Source organism: Dipodomys spectabilis, unplaced genomic scaffold (genome assembly GCF_019054845.1).
Source record: "Dipodomys spectabilis isolate Male_0828 unplaced genomic scaffold, ASM1905484v1 ptg000098l, whole genome shotgun sequence".
In the NCBI taxonomy this organism is placed as follows: Eukaryota; Metazoa; Chordata; class Mammalia; order Rodentia; family Heteromyidae; genus Dipodomys; species Dipodomys spectabilis.
Window position 1 is genome coordinate 23,749,397 of NW_024870775.1, and position 20,253 is coordinate 23,769,649.

A 20,253-nucleotide genomic window follows, 5' to 3' on the forward strand; every position below is an offset into this window, starting at 1 on the left:
TATTTATAGTGTGCCATGTGATTTTTTGTTGTTTTTTTGTGGGTTTCTCCGCCATGGTATAACCCCTGTTTTCACTGTATTTGATGTTGGTGCCCTGCATCTTGTATATACATTTCTCTAATTCGGGGAGGAGATACAGGTTGACCAATTGTAACAATGAGATGTACCAGGCACTATGTTGAAAATGAACTTTACAACTTTGGCCCAAAGGGAGTGGGGGAGGGTTAGTTGTAAAGGGAGGAGGGAAGGAATGGTAAGAAATGTTTACCATCAGAATAAAGCTATAGCTCAATGGTAGGTGCTTACCTGGCCGATGTAGGACGTGAGTTTGATGGCTAGTTGTACAAAAATATAAATACATAGATAAATAAATAAACAGAAAAACTACCTGAGCACAAATATTTCAGTGTTTAAAATATGAAAAATGCATGATGAAACTACTAAAAAAGCCTTTTGTAATATATATATATATATATATACATACATACATATACATATATATATATATATATATGTAGCCAGATGCTGGTGGCTCATGCCTGTAATCCTAGCTATGTAGGCTGAGATCTGGGGATCGTGATTCAAAGCCAGCCCAGACAGGAAAGGCCGTGAGACTCTTATCTCCAATAAACCACTAGAATAAAACAGAAGTGGCACTGTGGCTCAAGCAGTTGAGTGCTTGCTTTGAGCTGAAGAGAACAGGGATATCACCCAAGCCCAGATTTCGAACCCCACATCTGAAAAAAATTATATATATATATATATATATATATATATACACATATATATACATATATACACTATAATATATACACTATATATACTTACACTATAACTTTATTAATGTATCTGAAAATATACAAAATTCTGTGGATATACCTTTGACAATCATCAAAGAGCTATAACTATAGTTCCTTCAAACAATAGGCCATTTCACACCTCATATGTTATTATTGTACCACTACATTTAATAAGAAAACTCTGTGCTTAAATATTTCTCATAGACCACAAGTGAAATACTTATGTACAATTACATCATCCACAACTATTTGAGCACTTCTTTCTTTTCTTTCATTGCAAACATCAATAGCACCTTTAACTGAACGTCACTTAACTTCCTCCATTATTTGACTTTTTCCTGAATTACTTAACTTTGTACTTAAATTATAACAACATCTGGTATATGTCATCAATAAATATTGTTGACAATTAACAGTCCATTTTCTAACTGTAGAAAAATATCTGAGATTTAATCCTTAATAAAGAAAACAACTGTATTTAATTTACAGTTCTAGAGATCAAAAGTCATGGTGCTCACATCTATTGTTTAATAAGAATTGTATTCATTTCATTATTTATGTATCTGTAACCCCTCTGTACATCAACATTACAATAAAATTTAAAAAGAAGCATAAAACATTTAGTATATATAGTATTATATATATGTCTATAGTAAAAAGTCCTATATAATTACTTCATCAATATGGAATACCATTATCTAATTAATTCTTCATGGTCCCACTATCTCGGAATATTGCAGATCAAGATGCAATAACAGTTTTTATTTCTATTTATTTATTTATTTTTGCCAGTCATGGGGCTTAACTCTGGGCCCAGGCGCTATCCTACAGTTCTTTAGCTCAAGGCTACAGAGCCACAGCATCACTTCCGGCCTTTTCTGCTTATGTGGGGCTGAGGAATCGAGTACAGGGCCTCATGCATGGAAGCCAAGCACTTTACCATTGAGCCACCTTCCCAGCCCTGCAGTAACAATTTTAAGTCAGATAACTCTTAGAATCAAAGCAATAATGGAGAAGAGCACAAGAGTCTAGTAGACACATGGAAAAAATAAAACAAAATAAAAGTAGTGTTAAAAATATGCACTATGTATGTCTTGAGGCTGGAAGAAGGAATAAAGAGCCAGAAACAAACTTTAAAACTAGCAGCTTAGATTGGCTCCTGTACATTTTTTTCAAAACTTCCATGTGCATGATATTTAAAAGTACTGCCATCATTCAATGACCAAAAAATATGATTAGAATCATAGATGTTCAAGATACTTGGAAAAATTATATGCAGGACATTCTCTCCCAGACGTAGGAAAATTGTCAGCCAATTGAGTACAAAAGCAACAAATGTCTGGGAAGACTGAGCATACTACAGAAAATAATGTAGCATCACAGCCAGAGATTTATGTTTTCTATTTCTAACCCTCAACAGATCATGTTGTATTTTTGCCACTATCTGATGAATAAATCGGCTGAATAAGTTGACTCTCTTATTTGAGTTTAGAGTACTCAAAAGAAGTAGTTTTTTATTCAAATGCTTTTGGAGCCAAACAGAATTGAAATATATCTCTACTAGATTGGACACCAAAGAAATCACAAATGAAAAAGCACAGTAGTGCGCTATTGAATGAACAAAGAAGAAACACTTAAACAGTGTGAGAAGTACAACTCTAAGTGTGTCAGCAAATTGAGGCTGTAGGTAAACTAATAAAACACACCTATAGTCCCATGAAGCACTTGCAATAAGAGGTAAGAGGGATCTAACTGAAATATCTTTTGCTTTGATGTGATCATGAAGAGTTAAAAATCACAGAAGAAAGTATATACTATACTTAAAGAACCAAAAATAAAATTTTTGCAAGCACAGTATGGAGAGGGCATGGTATGTTTGTACTGTCAATTAACAAGCACAATATGGAAAAGGTCTGATGTGTTTGTATTGAAAATGATATTTTTTTATATTTACTTGCTCTGATCATAAGCCCCTTTAGATTAGTATAGTTCATGGATTTACAAAATGAATTCAAAGCCTCCCTTGTTTTTATTTGATATGTTTGTAAAAATTCCTCAAAAAAGAGTTTCTCATTTAAATATGACTAAAGTTCAAAATAGGGCTAAAGTTTGAACTAGTATTTTAGCATTAGAGGTTACTGCATCTTCATTAATTCACATAGGATATATTCATTATTAATTTCCACGTGAAAAGAATCTCATGCCACAACATGCATTTGTGAAACTTGGGTAACACTTTCCACATCAAAACATTGCCAATAGATTAAACGGTGCCCCAAAACATTGCCAATAGATTAAACGGTGCCCCAAACAGGATCAAAATTTATGAATATTCATTTAATAAAGTAGAACAGAAAATGTTCCCACCTCAGCCAATTTTTCCATTATCTGACTCTAAAGGAGAACCTAAATCATGTAAATATTCTTGTATCTGTCATTTCTGTAGGAAGACCTATAGAGATAGCTATGGAAATAAGAAAGTTTGGTATAAGCAAAAAAATTTTTTCTGGTAAAACTGTCAGCAGTATCGGAAATATTTACATGTACTCTTACTGGCATTCCTCTGGCCTTGAATCATGTTGTAATTTTGATAGTGGCAGAATTCTAATGGTTAAAAGGATTTAATTGTATCACAGATACGACAATCTGTGTACTATTAAGTCTACTGAGGAATTGATAGCTTTTATGAATGTGTAAAATCAAACAGGATGTATGTAAAAGCTCTGTCACTAAGGTTTTCTGGTACATAAAGCAAAATTAAAGCCAAATAACAGAAATTCTTTATGCCACACTATCCACTTATGAATTTTGAGTAATAATTTCTCTATCAAGTTATCCCCTGCAGATAAAATAATGCCCATTACAAGGTTGGCATGAGTGAATATTTAATTAATGGCTTCAGCAGACCAAAAATTTGGTAAAAATCAGTAATATTAATATCCTCTCCTAGAGAATTAAAACTTCTCTCTGAAGTGATAACATCTTCACCTTCCAATTAACAAACATAAAATGTTTAGTGCTGGACACTTACCAGAAAATTATAACAAATATGGAGCAGCACTGGCACAGTTAATAAAAATATAAATAATGTCATGGATCACATATGTTCAATTAAACACCAGCAAAGTGTGAACTAGAGATTCTAGACATACAGTATATGTTTTTAATTTTCTTCTCAATTTTTTAAACATTTTGAAAACAAACATAATAATTTCTGATTTTATGTGCTAATCATTTAATTAAAATAATTTAATAATAATATAAAGAATATTTTACTGCTACTAATTATAACAACACTTAAAAATTTGCATACTAATAATATTAATGCTTATATGACTATATTCAGGAACTGCAACACAGCATTAACCATTTGTCAGAATTAGATAACTATTGCAGCAAAATCAAATAATTCTGTGGCTTACAAAATAAAAATTCTGCTCTGAGATGAAATAGTTATCTAAGGCATTTATCAACACGAGTGACACAATGATTTAGAATGATCAAAGTTTTACTTTATCATTTTCATATAAAAATTTCATCAAAAACTTTCAGCAAAAGTTAACTGAGGATATCACACTGAAAATTTCCTTCTTAAAAGGGATGTAACATCTATTGCTTCCACTTGTCATACTCATAAGAACTACACAGAAGCTCAAGTAAAACTACAAATACTCTAAGAGGTATATTTAAATATGAGTCTCAGATATTATTTGTGACTAATCCCAGCAAATGAACAGTCAAACTCTTGTAAAGACATGGTAATACATTTCTTAAATATCTCTGAGTAGAGCATTAACGTATCATTTATAGCTAACTTCTCCAAATAAACTCCTTTGATATTTTAGATAAGATCTTAATAACTTTGTCTTCCTTCCTTCCTTCCTTCCTTCCTTCCTTCCTTCCTTCCTTCCCTCCCTTCCTCCTTCTCTCTCTCTGTCTCTCTCACTTTCTTTCTTGTACTAATGTTTGAACTTAAGCCTTTTTATCTGATTTTTAAATGCTCTACCACTTGAGCTATGCCTCTAGCTCAAATAATTTAACTTTCAATTCTTGTTCTTGTAAATAATTTCCTCACATTCTAAGACACTGTTGGTAAGAATGTAAATTAGTGCTTCCATTATGGAAGCATCTCCAAAAATTGAAAATAAAACTACTCTATAACGTGTGTGTGTGTGTGTGTGTGTGTGTGTGTGTGTGTGTGTGTGTGTGTGTGTGTGTGTATAAAATCCAGTGATGCCACTCAGAATTTATATTAAAGAACATGAGTCAGGATATAATAATTATTTCTTCACACCATATTTCTTGAAGCACTATTCACAAGAGCTAGGTTATGTAGAAAGTTCAGATGCCCCATAATAAAAAAAAAATAGATTAATGAGGGCTGGGAAGGTGGCTCAGTGGTGGAGCGCTTGCCTTGCATGCTCAAGGCCCTGGGTTCGATTCCTCAGTACCACATAAGCAAAAAGAAAAAAGCCAGAAGTGGCGCTGTGGCTCAAGTGATAGAGTGCTAGCCTTGAGCTGAAGAGCTGAGGGATAGCGACCAGGCCCAGAGTTCAGGCCCCACGACTGGACCCCAAAAAAAAAAAAATAGATCAATGAAATGTTATGTACACACACATAAACTACATATTATATGTGTGCATATGCACACTAGAATTTTATTCATCCATCAAGAAGAATGAAAATATGTCATTTTGAGGGCAAATGGATGTTTTTGGAAAAAGTCATGTTAAATTAAGTAAGCCAGGCCTCAAAAAGCAAAGGACATATGCCCTTCAGACCTAAAATATAAGCATATATGCAAGCATATATGGGCTATATGCATAACAATTCCTCAAACTGGTGGATGATAGACCTAAAATATAAGTAAATATTTAAACACATAAACACATATGGGATATCTATCTTTCTAACTATAATATTTATATAACATATGAATAAAATCAAACTGACTAAATTATGATTAGATTTCATTCAGTATTCTTTGAACATCTAGCAGTATAACAAAAATAAATATCATAAAGATGATATATCACTGGGGGAAAAGGATAAGAAACAGAGGTAGATAAATGGAAAGAGGAATGGTGACTGAATATAATCATAATACTCAATAAACACATAAAATTTGCTTATGTAACTGTAACTCATCTGTACAGTATTTTCACAATAAAAAACTTGTTTAAATGAATTAACATAGTTAAGGAGATGGATGGGATTGGAATAGATGAGGAGAAAAATGATTGAAGAGATGATATTGATCAAGATGCATTGTACATACTCATGAATAAGTTAAATTAAAACTTCCTGTACAACAATATGAAGAAGACAATAATGAGAAAAATATTTTCTCATGGGGTAACCATTAAATACAGTTCAAATAGCATATAATTGAATCTTCAATGTTTCATCAAACACTATATTGAAATATATTTTAAAATAAAGCATAAAAATAATTCTATTAATTGAATTATATGAAACATAAATGTCTTTATATTATTTTCTTTATCTCATGATTACCTTCTAAATCATAGAGTGGAACGTGACTGGGAAGTGCTATCTCTTTCTCAATTTTTTTTTCCTGTAAACAATACAGGCATGAAAAGCTCAATTGGAATGTAGTACACAGTGGAGATGAGGAGATGGAGCTCAAAATCTAAAGGTATCAAAATGTCTACCACTTACAGGACAAAAAATTACGAAGAAAACTGAGAACTAAATAGGAAGAGGGTCCTGAATATTAATGCAATTCAGAAAATGGCTAATTATTTCAAATGTGTGAAATTATGTCAGACACTCACACAAGGGCCTGGAATAGAGCTTGTCACCTACAAGTCTCACTAGAAAGTCACAGTGGATTACAGAATTCCAGAAGTTCTTGCCTTATTACTGGAAATAGCTATCCCCAGACAGAACATTGGAATTACCTAATAAATAAAAGACAAGACAAAAAAATCAACATTTTTTGTTTAACTCTGTGTTTGTTTCAGAACAAAGCTGAAGAATTTTATTAAAAAAATAATAACTCTTCAGCACACAATAGACTAATGCTTGTAATGTTCGCCATCTCAGTGAAACTAATCAGGCTTAAAAAATAGCAAGAAAACTTTGGTTATAATGAGAAGAAAATCAATTAAAACCAACACAGAACTAGCACAGGTGTTCAAATTAACAAGAAAGACCATAAATAGCATTATTATAACTGTTTTCCATATGCCCTCAAATTAAAAAGAGACATGAAAGATTTAAAAATAAATTTCAAATGATTTTTAAGAGATAAAATCATAGGATCTGAGTTTCCCTACTGTAGATATGATAGATAATGGGAGACCATGACATGCGAGAAGACTAGTCATCATGAACTTGAAGCTACTGGAACAGAAATTATCAGAAAGGATATATTGTGAAATAAAAAAAATTACAACTGACAAAGACTGATGAAATATGAAAATAATATTTATATATAATTAGTCTTTGAAATTAAATGATAAGAAGCAAACAGGTTTATAAAATTATATCCCAAAGTTTTATGTTGCCCCAAATTATAAACTTGTAATCCAAATCTCAACAAATCTTGAACCAAGGAAAAGACAGTATAACAGTACACCAAAATCTAATTTTTCCAAACTCATAGCTAAAGTAAAAAGAACCTTGAAATCAGTAAGAAAGAATATATTATGTAAGGAAAGAAATAAAAATGATTAAACCATGTTTCTATCTCCATCTCTCCTCACAAAATATAAATGCAATTTTTAAATGAAGATTTGTATATAAAGAATAGAAATATAATTAAACTAAAGCACTCAGAGCACATTTTGAAAATAAATCTGAAGTAAAGATATTGTCACATACAAAAATCTCTGTGATTTTTTTCATATATATTTTTCATATATATTGTTATAAAAATACTGAACAGAAGGGTTTCAATTACATGAGTAAGGTAATGAATACATTTCCTATTGAATACATTTCCTATTCCTCCTTTGTTTTCTCCCCTACCATCCCTTCCCTCTGCAACTCCTCTCTCCCCTATTTCTTTTAGAATATGTGTGTGTGTGTGTCTGTGTGTTTTTGTCTGTGTGTGTGTGAAAGGTTATATTTGTAAAGAAGTAAAACTACAACAGATGGAACGGTGTACCTATTGATCTTGTTAGAGGCCTTAGGTTCAATTCCCATCATCACTAAAAACAAAACAAAACAAAATGTACTGGAAAGTACTTGTAACAACTTCAGTGTGATTTCCTCCCTCTCTTTAGACTTATATAAAAGTACTGTTTTGGATTTAGGCTAAGTGAAGTAGTTCATGTCTACATGGGGAGGCAGAAATCAGAAGAATGAAGGATCAAGCTCTAGCAAGAATAAGCCCACAAGATTCATGTCTCAGTCAATAAAAAGTTGGGCATGGTCATGCCTTCTTGCCTAGCCAGCCAGAGAGTATAGATATAAAAAATTGAGATCAAGCCTAGCCCAGGCAGAGTGAAAGATCCCATTTGATTCTGGTGTCCTGCATCTTGTTTATACATTTTTCTAATTTGGAGAGGGGAAGGGAAATAACAAAATGCTGAAATAAGGTTACAAGATGACCCATTGTAACAAAGAGATGTACAAGGCACTGTTGAAAATGAACTTTACAAAATTGGGGAGGTGGGAGGGAAAGAGGGGGTAACAATGCTTGATAGGAAATGGACTCATTACCTTGTTCATGTAACTGTAACCCCTCTGTAGAGTAGCTTTACAATAAAAAAAAATTAGAAAAAGATAGGTAGATGCAGAATCCAGGATGATTGAGACTTAACAATCCAGCAGGCTTGGGAAAGAAAGAGAGAGAGAGAGAGAAGAAAGAAAGAAAGAGAGAGAGAGAAAGAAAGAAAGAAAGAAAGAAAGAAAGAAAGAAAGAAAGAAAGAAAGAAAGAAAGAAAGAAAGAAAGAAAGAAAGAAAGAAAGAAAGAAAGGAAAGAGAGAGAGAGGGTTAGGAAGGAAGCAAGGAAGGAAGGAAGCAAGGAAAGAAGGAAGAAAGGAAGGAAGGAAGGAAGGAAACAATGGTAATAAAATGGCTTGGAGGCACAGATCAAGTAGAAGGGTGTCTATCAAACAGGAGGCTCGTAGTCCAAAACACACACTATCATCCATCCATCCATCCATCCATCCACATACGAACATACATTCACACTTAGGTACGTACTGTTTAGACAAAAATACTAAATTATTTTGAGATACGTAGCAAATAAATGTAAAAACAATTAGAAAAAGTTTGTAGAAACAGGATGAACATAGCTACAATCGTGCTTAGAGATTCCAACCATCTAGGAGCCAGGATTTTGTGTTAGCTGGAGTGGGAGTAACAAGATGGCGGCTTGGGCGGAGTGACTGGGGGCCGGAGCCGGCAGCCCTGGCTGGGCAGTGTTACCCCGCCCCTGCCCTAACCTAACCCGGGCCTCCCCTCCAGCCAGCGGCCGCGGCCTGGCCCCGGTAACCGCGTCCCACCCCCCAGCCACCCCGCCTCGGCCTAGTGGAGCAGGACCCAGCAGGCAGGCAGGCCGAGCGGCAGGGACCGATTCTCCTAGGCCCTGCGACGCCAGGACAGACTTCCGTTCTCCATCTCCCGCCGCCCAGTTGAGCTTGGCGCCGCCGGGCGCGCCGGCCCCCGGGGGGAAGCCTCCTCCATCCGCCCCTTGGAGGTGTCCAAGGCTAGGCCCCAGCCTCCATGTTCGCGTTTCGGGATGGCGAGCAGCAGCGGCTCCAAGGCCGAATTTACGGTCGGAGGGAAATACAAACTGGTGCGGAAGATCGGGTCCGGCTCCTTCGGGGACATTTACCTAGCGATTAACATCACCAACGGCGAGGAGGTGGCAGTGAAGCTAGAATCGCAGAAGGCCAGGCATCCCCAGTTGCTGTACGAGAGCAAACTCTATAAGATTCTTCAAGGTGGGGTCGGTATCCCGCACATACGCTGGTATGGTCAGGAAAAGGACTGTAACGTGCTAGTCATGGATCTTCTGGGACCCAGCCTTGAAGACCTCTTCAATTTCTGTTCAAGGAGGTTCACCATGAAAACTGTACTTATGTTAGCTGACCAGATGATCAGTAGAATCGAATATGTGCATACAAAGAATTTTATACACAGAGACATTAAGCCAGATAATTTCCTCATGGGTATTGGGCGTCACTGTAATAAGTTATTCCTTATTGATTTCGGTTTGGCCAAGAAGTACAGAGACAACAGGACCAGGCAGCACATACCATACAGAGAAGACAAAAACCTCACTGGCACTGCCCGGTATGCTAGCATCAACGCACATCTTGGTATTGAGCAGAGTCGCCGAGATGATATGGAATCATTAGGATATGTCTTGATGTATTTTAATAGAACCAGTCTGCCATGGCAGGGACTAAAGGCTGCAACAAAGAAACAGAAATATGAAAAGATCAGTGAAAAGAAGATGTCCACTCCTGTTGAAGCTTTATGTAAGGGGTTTCCTGCAGAATTTGCCATGTACTTAAACTATTGTCGCAGGCTGCGCTTTGAAGAAGCCCCGGATTACATATACCTGAGGCAGCTATTTCGCATCCTTTTCAGGACCCTGAACCACCAATATGACTATACATTTGATTGGACAATGTTAAAGCAGAAAGCCGCACAGCAGGCAGCCTCTTCCAGTGGTCAGGGTCAGCAGGCCCCAACCCCCACAGGTTTCTAAGCATGAATTGAGGAGCATAAGAAGCAGAGCAGATGATCAGAGCAGCAATTCGTTTCTCCCCAAATCTAGAAATTTTAGTTCATATATACACTAGCCAGTGGCTGTGGACAACCATTTACTTCGTGTAAAAAACTTATTTGCAGTATAAACTGGCTCCGGGCAGCATTGGTGATACTGTGTCCTGAGTTGTAGCCGCTATAATTGTGAATATTAACTGAGATAGTGAAACATGGTGTCTGGTTTTCTGTTGCATTTTTTTCCAAGTGGAAAAGTTAACTAAATGGTTAACGTACACGAATTGGTGGAGTTGTGCATATGCCAATCTTGTGCTAAAACCTTTCTTTTGAACTATACTGCTTTGAGATCTCATTTCAGAAGAATGGCATGAACAGTCTTCAGTTGTGATGGTTGTAAATGCTCACAATTGTGCATTCTTAGGGTGTCCATCCCTGGGGTTTGCAAGTTGTTCACTTAACATTCTTTCAGTGGTTGGCTTCTTGTTTGCAAGACATGGTAACAACCAAAGATTCCAGTGTTTGAGCATATGAAAGACTGCCTGCTTACCTGTGCTAGAAATAATAGCATCTAGCATGAAGACTTAAGAAAACTTAGTGAATACTAGATTATCCTTGGGATTCAGCATTAACTCTATAATGTTCTTGGTATTAAAAAAAACAAAAGCATATTTGTCACAGAAATTTAGTTAACATCTTACCATTGAACATGTATGTATGTTGCTTAGATAAATCACTAAATAAAAAATCTAAATAGAAAAGACTATATGAACCAGTAAGAGTAGAGAACAGACATTCAGCATGCACACTTAGAGTTCCCCACATAAAGGATTTTCTGAGCCATACAATTTCATTAAAGACAGTTTAATTGATACAAACATTTTCTCAGGTTCTAGCATAACCATGTAATTCAGTTAGAACTCAATAAGAGAAAGTCAGCTACATGTATTCCAAATATTAGAAAACCAAACAACACATTTCTGAAGAGATCTTATGTCAAAGAATAAATCCAAAGAGATGTTAGAGAATATTTGGAATTGATTATAAATATAAACGCAACTGTCAGAAGCTCGTCTGAGTGGGGAAAATAAAAAACTATGCTGTCAGGTGTTATTGTTGCTAATTAAAGCATAAAAACAAAACAAAATCCACTCATTCTATCTTGTTATGGTGACTCAAATCTAAAAATAGGTGTAATGCTGATTCCTTCTGTTCTATTTTTTTCCTGAGGAACAGCAAACCAGTGGAGAGTTAGTAGAATTGACTCCAATGCTATCTTTCTATTAAGGTTCTCAATAGATTTATAGACATATGATGGAGGAATGGAGCAGAGCATAAGAAGAGAAAAAGTACTGGGTGCTATGTCAAAGTCTGCTTTAATTGCTAGCACCTCTGCACATGCGATCTCTGGAGGTATGGAGAACAGACTTCAAAGTTTGAGCAGGGGGATCTATGAATGAAGGTGCCAGGGCTAGGGAAATACTTAAACATGTGAAAGTCAATGTTCAAAGTGGGCCTAGAGACCTGAAATGCAACTCTTTTCTGATAGTGAAGTGAAAAAGTGTGGTGTGGGAAGGCAAACTTTCTTTTATTAGGCAAAGCCTTTGTGTCTGTGGCTGGGCCTGAAAGATCACATGTGAGTTTTTAACTAGAAGCTGGACTCAATATAAACAAATACAATATGTAGATTTATAGCATTAAACATCTCTACTGAAAGAAGAAAGATATTTAATCCATGTCCTCATCACTTACCTGAAGAAACTAAGAGGGTGGGAGTAAGTATAAAACCCTATGAAAGAAGAAAAACAATATCCAGTATAAGAGAATTAAGTAGATGGTAGAAAAATTATTTTTTAAAAGATGTTTTGTTTTTTTTTGTTGTTGTTGTTTACTCAGGGCTTAGACCAAAAACATTCTGTAATCTCTTACATAGCTAGTACTTGAGGTGTTTGTCATTGTACCTAGCCTAAAGATGTTTCAAGAAATAGGTAAATGTAATCAATAAACCTCTATTCATTCAACTCAGAAAGAACAGAGAAAAAACTGGAATTGCTTTCACCATGCAAATAAGATGGCATGTAGATGCTACAGATATTGAAATGATAACAAGGATCCAACATGAGTGGCTCGTGCCTATATACCTCTCTAGAAGGCTGAGAATGAGAACATCATGGTTCAAAAGCCAGCTGGGCTGAAAAGTCCAAGAGATTCATTGTATAGGTAGCAAGATTTTCTCCTATTGTACATATTTCCTCTTCCTTCTAGTGACTTTCCTTTGCTGTGAGAACCATTTTAATTTAATGCAATCCTCTTTGCTATTCCTTGACATTATTTGTTGAGCTACTGGAGTTTATAGTCTATGCCAGTATTTTCCAGTATTATCCCTATTCTTCCTTGTTGTAGTTTCAGTTTCAGGTCTTACATTAAGGACTTTGAATGGATAGTTCAGGGCAGGAAATAGGGACTTGTTTCAGTCTTCTGCATAAGTATGTCCAGTTTTTAGACTATAGCTGTATTAATTTATTACTCAATCCTCTATTCTATCCCACTGTCGTGGTGTTTGTTTTTGTGGCAATTCAATACTGTTTATGTCACTATGGTTCTATTATATAATTTGAAGTGAAGGATTTCTCTATATCAGTTAAGAAAACAATAATATCCAAATTGCCAAGAAAATTTAGAAGTGGGCACTTGGTCAAAATAGCACACACATTTCCCTTGATTAGAAATGGATACAGGAGCATCAACTGGAAAAAAGGGACAATTTGCTGCTTAGAACCCATCCTTGAGTGACCTCAGAGGAAGCAAAATTGGTATTGTCAGTGGAAACACAAAGGCTTTCCTTGAAGTCACATGAACACTTTCGTAGAAATTTCCTAAGAAGGAACTTGGGCCTTCTCTATACTGTGTAGCTGCATCAGTAATACAGATGGCTACATATCATGCACATCATTCCTGCATAGAGAATTACCCGCAAAATAAAACACTAGGCAAAGCTACACAGTGATGCTACATGCTGACATCTTTATAAGCCTCAACTTTTGTAGCTATGAGCATAAAAGGTAGTGTCACTGATTGTTCATAGGGGGATTTACTAAGAAGGCATCCATAAGTACACAGAAGTATCTGATGGATTATTAAACCAGTTAGTTATACATTTAAGAATCAAATCCAAAATCCACTTGCACCATTGGTCCTCGAAGAAAACTAATAAACAAAATAACTGGCTTTACTGATTGATATATTTACCCCCAGAAACTTGACCCGGCTGTAATTTCCATTACTACTGCCATCATAATAGTAAAATTAAAGTAAAAACCCTCAAACTTTTTGGGAAGCATTGTTAAAAAGTTTAAGGAAGGGGAATAACCAAATGCTGAAAGAAGGACAAAGGATGACCCATTGCAACAAGATACAAGCCACTATGTCAGAAATGAAGTTTATAACTTTGGAAGGTGGGGGGAGGAAGAAGAGGATAGTGGTAGAAAAACAAAGGAGTGGGTAACAATGTTTGACAAGAAATGTACTCATCACCTTACTCATGTAACTGTAACCACTCTGTACTCCATGTTTATATTAAAAAATGTTTAATAAATCACAGGACATCTAATACTAAAACAACTTTAAAAACTTTGGTTTAGACTACTATATATGATATTGTAACAACAAGTAAGAGTAATGAGATTCATTATAATAACTTAATTGACGCAAATAGTTATGAGGACAATTTAAAAGGTAGATGTGGAGCAAAAGTATTCTATTTCCAGGAATAGCCAGATGTTAACACCAAGTCATAGACTGTGGACAGATTTCAATTCTGATTTGGATTGATATTAGTCTGAATTGACAAGATTGAAGGACTAAGGTGGGATATAATTAATCAGGATCTTTGAGGACTTGATTAATACAATACTTTAAATTGATGACAACTCAAAGTGTGTACTTAATTAGATTTTATTTTAGAATTAAAAAACAATTTTATCTTTATAATTAAGAATCCACCAAATGGCTCTGTCCAATTTTAAATTCCCAAGACCATATTAGTGAATTTCAATGGTTTTCTATGGTTATATAAAATGTTATTCTAAACTTAATAGGCACCTGCATCAAATAATAGAAAATTGAGAAAATGAAATATTACAAAAGTAGACTTTAATGTAGATCGAGTTAAGTTAGTGTTCACTAACATATGCTTTCTCAGTTATTTAAAATCTTTTCAAAGCTCCTTATTAAAACTTTCAAATATTCCTAGCACAACCAGCATGAGAAAGCAACAGTAATATTTTATCAGAAATCAATCCCTATATTTTTCATATTATATTCCCTTTAGCAGTATGAGCAGAGTAAGAAAATTGCCAATTAGTACCTTTAAATTTTAGCAAGATGGAAGAAGGAGGAGACATACCTAGGGTGATTCTTCAAACAACAGTAATATGCCAATCAAAAATTCTTTAAAACATCCTGTGCTCCAAGGGCTTGCTTCTCCAACTTTTATCAACACATTGGTCTATTCTACTTGTAATCATGACTTCGTTTTAATTGTTCACACATTTTAACTTAGTACTTTCTTGGGACTGATGATGAATGCTTTTAATTAATTCCTTGGGATCATCCTGCTGTTTTGGTTCTGAAATTTTCTTATTGGTTTCTGTAGATGAGATTTCAGCTATTCCTTGGCTGTGGCTTAGGATAATTTTATCTATTGCTGCAAACAAGTGGACCAAAACAAACAGAATGAACTTTTCATATTTGGGAAATCCCCTTGTAGCTTCTAGTAAACAAACAAGAATAGAAACAAGTAATATATATGGAGATATTACAAAGTGAGAAAAACTATAGAATTGCATGTTCTCACTGTGGGGTACTTTTGGAATGGCAAATGACTGTCTTACTAGGTTTCTACTTTAACTCTTATTTCTAAGAGTAGGCCTTTATAACACCTTCCCTTCTCCAACCTCCTTCCTGTAATGGGGAAACCCACAGGTTTTGTCACCCCAAAGAGTCTATACACTGGGGAAATGTTACTCTGATATCTGGTAAAAATAAGTTGATATTTTAAAAAATTAATATATATAAAAATTAATATGTATGAGTCAGGCAGAAAGAGAGAGACAGAGATAGAAACAGAAATAAAGAGACTAGGAGATAATACAATAACCTGTACATGTATATTTGAGTAAATGAAAATATGGATGGAAAAGCAGATTTTTGTTTTTAGGAGTTCCTGTAAGCCACATATCTATTGGTCATTACTACAAGGAATAAATCAGAAGATGTTATTTCAAATAATCAAAGTAGGATAAAATATAAAGACAATTTTTCTATAAATATCTTACCATAAATGTTCTATCTGCACATTTTCAAATGGTAGATTATAAAATAAAATAAATTTAATCATAATTTTTAAAATATACCTGTAAGCCACAATTAAAATATGTAGCTCTAGAAAACTGTGAAAGTGTACACACATTAGGAGGCTCTTTCAGCTATGTATAGTACTCAATACATAACAAAGAAAGCTGTGTTGTGATGTGAAAGTATTCCTATGAACTCAAGGTCACAAGAACATCCATTTGAAGGCAAGTTTTCAGTTTTGAAACAAGCCAAACTAAATATCTCCTTGAAGTATATCTGTCTCTTCTGAGGATGAAAATCTTAAATGATCTTAGGTACATTAGAGAAGAAAGGTCATATCTTTTATTAAAAATCAATATTACTTACTTCGCAAAATATATGTAGGCTGAGTCCATTTAGAGAACTGCTAGGATCCTTCAAAATCTTATTACAGAGAGCTGGATCTCCCTAGAGAGGAAGACAGTGAGTGAGAGGCAAAGCATTGTGTGCTAAGCTCTCAATTGACTCACTATGTACTGACTGTGTGCCTGGCAGTGTCCCCAACATGGTGTATCAGGCAGTAAATACCATGAGCTTTTGACCTTGAATTAACTTAATCGCTCTGAAGAGTTAATGTGATTTACTCATGGTGTGATTTGAAAGGGAAGTTGGTCCAAAATGCATTAAGTATTGACTGAAAAAGCAATTCCACATTGTGGGACTAGTGCCAGATTATAGAAGAGGATAAAATTCTGGCATCAATTGCATTCTTTAACCTGCAAATTCTAGTTTATTTTTAACTTTTAAAATATTTTGGATATCCATAAAAAAGAATGGAAAAGGTTGACTTAAAAGTCAGATTCTTTTTTTGTTTTTTAAAGTATGAATCTGAATATGGAAGTAGCAGCTTTGCAATCATTAAATACTTGGAGCAGAATCTTAATTTTTTTTCATCTTAATACAACAAATAATGTCTTAGGGATTATTTGCACTGGACAATTTTTTTCTACAGAAACCCAGTGGGAATCCTATCTTTGTGATAAAATGAAAAGCACTAAGAATTTCCTAGTGTAACATAAGTGGCTGAATGGAGTTATCCATTAAGTCTTTTATTCTTTTTTTTAATAAGTTTTTTTATTGTGAAAATACTGTATAGAGGGGTTACAGCTACACGAGCAAAGTAATGAGCACATTTAATGTTTAAAATTGATCATTCCTTTTTTAAGCAAAATTAAGTTACATTTATGCTGCAGCCTGGTATATCTAGATTATTAAAAACCCTATAAGAACTTTAAGAATAAAATAACTCTGAAGTGTCCATCTTTCCTCTTTGCAAGGATTGCCTATGGATTATAAAAATTCCCTTTTTGGTAGTCCACTTATCATCCAATTAGCACTTAGAGTCGATGAATTTATTTTTTAAAAAGATGGGACAAAATTATGCTCTACTAATAGTAGATCTTGTTAAAAATATAAATATTTGAAAGTTGAATTTTATTCCCAACAAAACTACTGATATATTACAACATTAAAGAGGCATAATGTGAAATTAGCCTTGTGGACACTTCATATGGATTTCTGGTATCATCTGAAGTTTATGCCCAGACAGGGTAAACATTGTTTTTTGTTTATATGCAAGATAACAGAACACAGAAATCTTGATTGAGTCACACTAAAAATAGGTTCTAACTCAAATGAACAACATATGTTATAGCTGTGACAGATAGTAATTGATTTGGAAGAGTTACTTCTGAATGCCTTAGAAGTATCTGTTGACCCCACTGATTTTGGAAATATATGTATTAAAACAGTAGCAAACAGTACAATAAGTTATGAACATATTTGAAAATCTGATTGATGATAGATGACTGTTATGCATTTATTTCAGAAGGATAACTATTAGAAGTATATTTTACTGTCTACTGATGGATCAGGAAAATTTCAAAGATTTCATTTCTAAAATGCTCACTACTCTTTATTATTGATTTGGATAGGGAGATAAATAAAATCAATAAGACTTTTTCAATATTTACAGTAACATTGTTTGCATTGCAGCAATCATTGAAACTTCACAGGAAGAATGATATAATTCCTGTGTGCATTGTTCAGAAAGTGTTAATGTTCTCAATATACAGTGGTTTCTACTTTGGAAAACTTGGGGTTTAGTTTACATGTTATGCTTCCATTTTCAAATTCTTCATCAGAGTTGCAAATGAGCTGTAGAAACATCTACTAAATTCAGCTTGAAAGGGGTAAATTTCTATTTATTCTGATTTCACAGAATACCCTAACAACCTAGCTAAGTCATTTATCTTGTTTGAACCCGAATTTTTCTTCAGTTAGTTAAAAAAGGTAATTATTGTAATTCTTTCATTCAGTTCTTTAGAGAGAAATTTACAGAAACTTGGGGTACTTTAACAAATGAGTATCCCACTGAAGTTAAATAAATGATTATAGCTGGGCATGGTTGGCTCACACCTGTAATCTCAGGAGGCTGAGATCTGAGGATCATGGTTCAAAGTCAGCTCAGGCAGGAAAGTCTGTATTACTCATCTCTAATAAACTACTCAGAAAACCTGAAGCAGCTCTGTGGCTCTAGTGGTAGAGCGCTAGCCTTGAGCTGAAGAGCTGAGGGACAGCACCCAGGCCCAGAGTTCAAGCCCCATGACTGTCAAAAAAAAAAAAAAAAGATTATTTATCAACATTTGTATTTGAACTACAGTGTTCTTCAAAATAAAGTTAACAAGATGACAGGCCCTTTACTTTAAATGGAACAGAATGTGAATTACACTAAGAAAAAGGTGCTAAGGTGCATTTCCAGCTTTGACTCTCACTTCATGAAAACTTAATATGGCAAAACTTGTTTATCCTTAGATATCTAATCCTTATATGAAATAATTATACTGAGGGATTAAGTTTACCAGTGTTATAAAATCTCATTAAAAATAAATAACAATGATTAATGAAATGAAATTCAAGAAAAACATAAATAAATAGGCATACCATGTTAAATCCATAGAAGACAATCTTATGAGGATGACAATATTATACCCAAGTAATCTATAGCTTCAAAACAACAAAATGATGACTTTTTGCAGAACTAAAAATATCTCTTCTAAAATTTATATGAAGTTGCAACCGACACTGAATAACTGTAATAATAGTTTTTAGAATGTCCATCAAAATAACTCATACATCCTGCAATTAAAATTTGCTACAAGCCTGTGGTAATCAAAATTCCATTATATAGACATAAGACATAACTACTTAAATATAATAAAATGTTTTAAAAAACAATATAAAAGTCAAATCACTAATTAAAAGAAACTTGAATGTATAATTGTTGTATGAGCCAACAATATTCATTCTTGATATTTATCTGAAAAAATTAAAATCAGGGTTACAAATAAATATTTGTATTTCTCCTCCTATACTGAAATTATCGTTAAATTCCAAATGAAGGTGATCTAAGAATACTGCAGTGGATAAAAAGATGAACAAACTGTCATATCCCTACAGAATAAAATATTACTCAACTACAGAATGGAGTGCAATCCCAACACACGCTAAATAAAATATGGATCTATCTTAGACAACTTAAGGAAATGATAAAGAAGCTATACATACAATTTATCTACGTCTTAAAGGGCATATTACTTTGTTGCCCTATGTTAAATAAGCTAGTCACATAACCCAAATTCTATATAATCCCACATACATGAAGATACTTTATATAAGATTACATTAATAAGGATAGAATAGCCAGACTCACGCATGCAGAAATTCATTGTCAATTAGAAAGATCTGAGAAAAGAGAAAATGAGGAATTATTTAATGGGTATAGTTCCAATTTTGTAAGATTAAAAAGTTCTTGAGACAGCTGGTATTGACTATTGAACAACTTAAATGACTTTTTTATGGCATTGAATAAAAATGATTTTGTGTACTTATATATGGTTTTATATATTAACAAAATGTTAAAATTTGGGCCATATGTATTTTATGGAAATTCAATTTTTAAATATTTGACAATAACAAAATTCAAGTAGAATAAAAATAAGTATCTATAATAAGATACTGGTGCAATATAGACGAGTCAATCTTTTGAAGCCTCTCAAATCCTTAGGTAATTAAAAAAAAAAAGACTTAAGCTTCACAGAGGTAAATTCATTGCAGTCTTTTTATTGGCTTTCCAGGAGAGCAAGTAACTACTAAATAGTTAGGTCATCAGAAGACTGTACATATTTACAACTTTCAAGATTGCTTTGAAGATTTCATATGAAGCATTTATAGGCCAGGAACCAACATTGACAATTATTTTGCTTTCCAATAACAATCTTGTGTTCTTTGTATTTTGAAAATATACCAATAACTTGAAGAAATCTGCTGACCAGTTTGTTACCATTATGT

General features: G+C 34.1%; 1 protein-coding gene across 1 annotated transcript; it reads left to right on the forward strand.

The window, feature by feature from the left end:
• The first annotated feature begins 9,494 nt into the window (after positions 1 to 9,494).
• Positions 9,495 to 10,525, forward strand: LOC122113719 (casein kinase I-like). The gene has a single exon (XM_042686797.1). It carries the CDS (start codon positions 9,518 to 9,520, stop codon positions 10,493 to 10,495), a length of 978 nt encoding a protein of 325 aa, XP_042542731.1. The 5' UTR covers positions 9,495 to 9,517; the 3' UTR covers positions 10,496 to 10,525.
• The last annotated feature ends 9,728 nt before the right edge of the window (positions 10,526 to 20,253 follow it).